General features: G+C 31.3%; 1 protein-coding gene across 2 annotated transcripts; it reads left to right on the top strand.

Annotated features, from left to right (window-relative positions):
• The first annotated feature begins 4,287 nt into the window (after positions 1-4,287).
• Positions 4,288-7,810, top strand: LOC25487301 (protein yippee-like At5g53940). 2 transcript variants are annotated; one of them, XM_024776216.2, is made up of 6 exons: positions 4,288-4,717; positions 5,596-5,639; positions 6,116-6,187; positions 6,670-6,778; positions 7,180-7,235; positions 7,357-7,810. In XM_024776216.2, exons 1-6 carry the CDS (start codon positions 4,622-4,624, stop codon positions 7,439-7,441), a joined length of 462 nt encoding a protein of 153 aa, XP_024631984.1. In that variant the 5' UTR covers positions 4,288-4,621; the 3' UTR covers positions 7,442-7,810. The 2 variants fall into 2 exon arrangements, with proteins under 2 accessions (XP_024631984.1, XP_013464647.1); XM_013609193.3 differs by lacking the exon at positions 6,116-6,187 and having other exon boundaries at positions 4,311-4,717.

Raw genomic sequence — 7,810 nt, 5'->3', positions numbered from 1 at the left:
TTACATTAAAACAAGTCTTTGCTAAAAGAAAATGCAAAGCGGATCGATCGTGTGAAAATTTAAAATTTGTTATTTTTTACAAATAAAATATATTTTTACTTTTATTTATAATGTGTTAGTAAAATCTATTTTTATTGAACCTTAACAAATGCTCTAAAAACACACATTAAAAGAACCGAATTCTCACTATTCTAAAAGAAACAAATTTGATAATTATTTTTTATTATAAAGTAAAGATGATTTTTTTTATATTGCTTAATTGTATTACAAACAATAATACTTTCTTTTACGGCATAAACATAATTTCTTATCGCCATAAACTTAACTCAGTTGGTAGGGATATTACATATTACATGCATGTGTCTGAGTTCGAACCACAAACACCCAACTTCTCCACATTTAATATGTGTGAGCTCAAACCACTAGACTACCTGAAAAAAAAAAAAAACACAATTTCTTCAATAAACTTACTTATACTGAATTATAGTATATCTTAGTTTTTGTAAAAAATAAATAAATAAAAGAATAATATTTATATGACCATTTTAGAATAAAATTCAAGATAATATTTTTCTTCTTCTCTTTTTTCAGCATAAAAACAAGAGCTTGTAGGAAAAGATAATAAACTCACAATAAGAATCTACTTTTTAAATTTATTTAATAAATAATATATTTAGTTTAATAATAAAGATTAGATACCTCATTTTGTTAAATGAATGTAAATCAAATGGTATATGATAGAGTTTTATATAATGTTTTTTTTTTGTTACATGAATTTTATATAATGGTTTAACAAATATATACATAAAAATGCTAACAAGCGCCTTTAAAATATTGTTTAAATATTTAAAAATAATAAATTGTATATTAAAAATTATGTAGTTATAATTTTTATATGTATTGATTTACATTTTCATGAGAGGTGTATTATATGTATATACACTCCAATTTTGTAAAAGAGTATACACATTGGATTGGATTTGATTAATTTAGAGTGATACCGACATGGGCCAATGATTGAGAGGCGTGTGGTAGAGATTGACGTGAGAATTTATTAAGGAGGCAGAGATGCGACGAGTGCGGTTGTGACATATCTGAACAAGACAGACACAATGAGAATTGTGGGGAAGTCGGCGCATCGGCATTAAATTCAGATTCTGCCACGTGGATAAGGTTCATAAATGGAGAAAGGGATAAGAAAGAGGGATGCATGAAGAAGAGAAAAATCAAGTTGGAGCTATAGATTTAAAGAATATAAGAACTAGAATGTCATTTTTTAATTTAATTTTGAATGCATGAACCAAAATGTATCTTCTTTTGTAACAGCCAAAATGTCCCTTTTAACTACCACTAGTTTTCTTTCTTAATAAAAAAAAACTTCAGGTTTTCTGGACAAATGCCACGTAACAGTTAAACACACTAGCAATCAAGTAAGCAAAATTAACCACACAAGTAAGCAAAGAAACGATTGTTTGTGAATGAAGGTTATGTAAATTAACTGCTCTAAACAAGTAACACACAACAGCAGAGGAACTAATGTAATTATGTTTAACTTCTCGGGTACTATAGTTCGAGTTTTTTAGGAACTAAACAAGACCGGATGATACTACAAAAATCTCACCCCACTTAACTATTTTATCACTTACAATTAATAAGATATTATAGTGAATGATACTAATTCTACCATCTTAATCAACTCAACTAATTATTTTTTGGTTATTTCTAGCCTTTGAAGAATGGTGGATAATTTACCCACCAACCAATGAAAATGAGCAATTTGTTAGTGGGATCAAGATAGTTCATGGATACCACTTACAAATGTGCTTATGTGGCTAATGTATATTGGTTGAGGTAAATTACCCACCATTCTTCCATAGGTACCCTAGTTGTCACCTTATTTTTTTAATAACAACACACAACGGAAATATGACATTTAATATGAGAGGGAGGGAGGAAGTATCAACTTTTTTTGTGCAACTTTCAAAGTCTATTAGAGTTTTGGTCCATGAGGAATGCTAACAACACTCACTTTTGAACACTCTCTCCAGTACGCACTGACTCTTTTATCGGATGAAATTAATATATGTTTCACCACTTTGTGTGGGTTGAATTTTCAAAGTGTAGATCCATAGTGATTTAAACCAATAAGAGATTGAGTATTAGAAAGGGTGTTCAAAATAGAGTGTTGCTAACATTTCTCTTTCGTCCATAGCACCTGTCACAACAAGTATAGTATGTTTCTCCCACTCCGTTTTCAATGTGCCTCTCTTTTGCCGGTTTAATTGTGTTCCATCGGCTTCAAATGCATCTCTATATCCACAATATTCCAAGGGTGTTGTAAATTTTCATGGTTCCTTTACCACTTTCTCATGTTGTTGATATTGATGCCAATGGAGAAGATGAAGGGTGATTCACTATAATTAGTGCTTCATTCCAGCTACGACGTAGCGTGACAAATACCTCTTTCGGCTTATCCTCTTCTCTTCATCCACCGCCTTTAAAGATGGTCGGTATACTTGCAACATTACTCAGATGAATAATCAGTCTCCAAGCGTCTCAATGAATAATGAAAAGTATGAATTGGATTATATGCAATATTAATATTTGGACTCACTCACACCTAAGTTGTTTGAATAAAAATTAGATGGTCTAGATTTTAATATTAATTTTGATTTTTTAAATCTAAAATATTAAATTTGAACTCGAGATCAACGATTGAGTTCAAATGTGTCTGACTATGTATAGGATGGTTAAAACCAAAAATATCAAATAGAAAACTGCATAATCAAACCAACTCAAACAAAAACCATAAAAAACTGCGTTTTGTTTGGATGAATTCATACCATTTTTTGATTTTCTGCGCGGTTCGTTTCAATTTACGTTTTATTTTAGAAAAATAGGATATATTAAACATTATGAAAAACCACCTCCTCAGTACAAGGTGTGCCGAGAAGAAACAAAGATTTCAAATACACAAAACAAAAAACTAGCGACCATTAAAGAATAGAACACTGAATCAATTTAAATCGCATTAGTTTGGTTTTGTTTTGTTTTTAAAAGTCAACTAAATCAAACCGAACTGCGTGCTTTTATCTCTTGCGATTTGGATGATATTTAGTTTCAAAGCCGAACCAAACCACACCACAAACACCGATAACCACACATCATAGATATGAGAGCTGGTATATGTATCTATTAGAAATGACTATTACTACATCTGTCTTTATACATAAGACCCTTTTGTGGGGGAAAAATGGCCCTTTTTATAAGACCATTTTCAATTTACTACTCCCTCCGTTCATTTATAATTGTCACTTTTAGAGAAATTTTTTGTTCCTATTTAACTGTCACTTTCAAAGTTCAATGCAACATTAAATGTTGTTTTACCAATATTACCCTTAGATGTTTATTGCGGAGAGAGAAACATATGAAATGAAATATTAAATTAATAAGGCCATTGTAGTAAAAGTAAAAACAATTGTATCAAAAGTAATAACATTTATTGATTATCTTAGTTTGTAAAATGTTAAAAAGTGACAGTTAAAAAGGAACGGAGGTAGTACTAGATACATTAGTCATGTTTTCACACAAATACTCCTTTTTGGTATAATTTCACAAAAATACTCCTAATTAAATGAAGTGAATTAATAGACTAATCATTTATCTTTTTTTTTGTCAAGTAGCCTAGTGGCTGGAGCTCACACATTTTAAATGTGGAGAAGTAGGGTGTCCGGGGTTCGAACCCCGGCCCTTGCATATAAAATGCATTTATCCCTACCAATTGAACTAAGTTCATTGAGACTCCATTTCTCTCTTTTGATAATTGAAGGATAATTTTTAAAAAAAGAATGTACAATGTTGACAAATTTAGCAAATACTTTTCTTAATTATTGTGTTTTGACCAAAAATATCTTATATATGATCCTTGTGTGTTTTGACCAAAAATATCATATATATGAGGCAAAGATAGTTTTTTTTTTTATTTTTTTTTTATTTTTAAGAAAGGGATGAAGGTAGTTATTAAGTAGGTAGTATGTTGCCGAGCTTGATAACGCAAGTTTGTTAAATAAGTAAGAGCATTAAGATGTTGGAAGATCCTTTTATGTGATAAAAAAAAAAAGTAGGTAGTATGTTAATTCCTTGCAAACTCTTTATATAGATAGAGTTCTCATGTATTCATGTACCATCTTTTATAAAATAATTAATTATGAATTCTAAGAATTTTTATTTCTATTGTCAAAAAAAAGAAAAAATAGATTTTTTACTTGCATCTAGCTCTTAAACTTATGTCTCCTTTGAGATGAATTTTCATCTCTTTGATCGATCGTGTGATTTGTAACAAAATAGAATTTCCATGCTGCATTTACATTCCTGTTTTAATATTTAGGTGTATGAGAAGTGAGATGATTATCTTAATTAGTGATTACTACTATAATCAATGGAATTGATAATCTAATCTAGCACACTTTATTAGTACTTGTACTTAACCGACCAGGAACACCAACACGTGTCTCATTTCACCAACTGGTCTCTATCTATCTAATAGTACATTTTCTCCAACGCATCATCAAATTCAATATCTGAATTCTGAAACTTCCATTCCCTTTTGAAGTGAGAGAAAATGGGAAGAATCTTTGTGGTTGAGCTGGAGGGCAGGTCCTATAGATGCAAATTCTGCAGAACTCATTTGGCCCTTGCTGATGATCTCATTTCTCGGGTATGTACCCTTTACTTTTTATACTTTCACTAATGCTTTTTTATTTTCTTAAATAAATTCTTGTTGAAGTAACTGTTTGTGAAACATTCTTGAATGAAGAATAAGAATACATTCAATTATGACATTATAGTTATCTATTTTGAGAGAATAGTAAATTCTTAATTATCAAACTATATGTTTTAGTTAGCATATTGTTAATCTCACCAACCACCCTGTGATCTGTAGTAGTGGTTTCATTTCTTTTCAATACTCAGGCTTTACCTTTAGCCATTGTCTTCCCATAAGCATTCCCTTTACATCGTTTGAAGGTGTGTCCGATGTTTGACATGTGTTGGTTTGTCAAGTGCGAGTAAAGGAGTCTCCCATTGGATGTGAGTGTTGGACAATTTGTAAGTGAGGAAGCTCATACAACAAGTACTTAAGGTTTTTGGTGAAAATGTGGTGTTGAAATCACTTGTGTAATTGCTCTTAGTCTAACCTGATTATCCTGTGTTTAAAGGCTGCTTTGTGATGTGACCCAACAATATGCGGTTATATTCAATCACTTGGTTATGGAGACCCAAAAAATCTAAAAACTGATTTTTTTTTCTTCTTATAATAAGGACGAGGAAGTATTGTATTTGACCATAAGTTTAGGAATTGATTATGTTTCAGTAGATTCATATGAAAAAACTTCAGTATGAACTCACATGTCTTTCCAATTCTTCACTGCTTTCTTGCAGTTTTGCTTTTAATACCCTGTTGTATCCACATTATTCTGTAGCAGTGTCTTTCAATGATATTTCTTGGTTTTTTGCCAGTACAAAACGCTTGAAGTTTCCAACTTCTCTGCTGGATTATTGTATCATCCTAATAATCTTTGATCACCCTTCTTTCAGGCGTTTCATTGTCGGAGGGGGAACGCATACCTATTCAGTAAAGCGTGAGTACATTTCAGTTCTTATTGGATAATCCATCATCAGTGACTAAAATTAAAATTCAAGATAGTTTAGTTTGGTAACATACAATACAATGCTTATTTTGGCTTGTGTTATTTAATATATTCATATTGTTGCCTAAAACTTGCATTCATCATGATTTGATAATACTGCAAATAATCCAGAAAATATGGTAGTCATGTTCTGCATTAATCATGTTCACATTGTTAAGGAATTGAATTCATGAGCTTAAATGACGACATTGCAAACTAGCCTAATGTTTCTATGTTATTGACAGAAGTTTGACGCATGCTTCAAATTCAAAATCACCCGAGTAATAACATACTTTGAACTTGCAGCTGTTGAAAAAGAATAATAGCATAGTGCAGTGTTACACTGTGGTTGTGCTACATCTAGTCATGGTCTCAAATGTCGCATTGCATCTATGTTATATATTGTTACCAAATTGTTTAATTCTTAGGTTTATGCCTTCAGTAAATGATGTACCTAGGGAAGTGAAGCCAATAACTTTATTTGCTCACTATTCAAACAGGTATACTTTTACATTGTGTCAGCTGACATAAACATTCCTTCGTTTTAAAATTGTTATTGTTATCGAGATATCATTTTCATTCTTGTGTTTAGACCATGTTTTAGTTAATCCTTTTCTTTTTTGGAGTCATATTTCTTCTTATATGAATGTAGATAAACCAACTATTACATGATCGCCAAAATATTGACCTTTTTTGTTTCTCTTCTATCAATATAAATGCCTATTTTTGGAATTTTCGCACGACGGTAAAAACCTTTGGTGAAAGGAACATGTCTAGAAGGAAAATAAAGCTGGTTTGAATGACTGTGTGTGTATTAGTAGAACTTCATGATACCTATGTAACATATCTTGTTCACATGAAGTAAAAGAAAATTAGGGAACACTACAATGGTTGATAATTGTCATTACTTGCTGATAGTATCACTAGACCTGAATATTGTATACTCTCTCTGGTGTGCTTATGTTTTGGGTCTATAATCCAGCGTGAACACCACAACTGGAACACCGGTGGAAAGGATGATGCTTTCAGGATTGCACACTGTGACAGATATCTTTTGTTGTTGCTGTGGTCAAATTGTTGGCTGGAAATATGTAATTCTCCTTTTTCACTCCATCTAAATTTCATGTAACTGATGAAATCCCGTACCACCTCTGTCGCTAAATATAGGACTATGTTGACTAAATCAGAAAAATTTAAAAAGTTTGCAGTAGTATTGATTTATTGACAATTGATACTGTCTTAAGAATTTAATCTTCAAGGAGAGAATTAGTTTGTCTCATCCTAGTATTTATGAGAGGTTTTGTAAAAAGGTGCAACATAATTAGGGGTATGTTAGTAGAAAATAAATAATGCAAATGAAAATTTGCAAAAGGTCCTATAAAAAGAGACGATGAAAAATCTCGAGGATCTTATATTTAAAATAAGGAGGTAGTAGATGAAATCTCTTAGTTCACAGCTTTTGATCGTTTTATAATTTACTATTCCTTCTCAGGAATCTGCACATGAGAAGAGTCAGAAGTATAAGGAAGGGAAGTTTGTTCTTGAAAGGTATTTTGTTATTTTCATATTATGTAGTCACTATATCTTGGTTAAAACAATTTAGTTACACATTGTATCTAGTGTTTAACACTTATCGTGCATATCTTGCATATGTTGATACAAACAACAGAGGAAGGATTGTTGACGATGTTGATTCCTCAACGGAGTTTTATATCGATAGTCATGTCAGCATGAGTGATGGCGAAGATGCTTAGCATCTTGAAACCTTGTGGAGTAACTTATTGGATCTTGAGAAAAGATATTGCTCTTCCTCTATACATGAACAATGATAATAACGGCGACCAGAGAAAATGCTTAGAATCAAAGAAGTTTTCTTTTAGTTTTTTCCTTTTGTTTATATGACAAAAGAGAAATCTCAATGGTGTATAAACAGTGTTGAAGGAATGAGATGGAACAGTTTTTTTAGATTTGCAGCAAAATCTTTAGAAAGGACTTGTTTAGAATCTTTCTCATGTTTAAAATGATAACCCTACTCATTGGGCTTTCAATGAATATGGTTATCATTCTAAACGTTTAGAATCCAGTTGGGTGACAATGTTCTAGAAAGAAATCTTTCTCTAAAA

Source organism: Medicago truncatula, chromosome 2, assembly GCF_003473485.1.
Source record: "Medicago truncatula cultivar Jemalong A17 chromosome 2, MtrunA17r5.0-ANR, whole genome shotgun sequence".
Taxonomy (NCBI): Eukaryota; Viridiplantae; Streptophyta; class Magnoliopsida; order Fabales; family Fabaceae; genus Medicago; species Medicago truncatula.
This window is presented reverse-complemented; position numbering and strand designations above follow the sequence as displayed.

Bases quoted from the DNA above. Each gene is read 5' to 3' on its own strand.
- LOC25487301 (XM_024776216.2), top strand. From the start codon at position 4,622: ATGGGAAGAATCTTTGTGGTTGAGCTGGAGGGCAGGTCCTATAGATGC. The intron at 6,188-6,669 runs GTATACTTTTAC...TCTATAATCCAG, and splicing joins TTTGCTCACTATTCAAACAG to CGTGAACACCACAACTGGAA. The intron at 7,236-7,356 runs GTATTTTGTTAT...TACAAACAACAG, and splicing joins GGGAAGTTTGTTCTTGAAAG to AGGAAGGATTGTTGACGATG.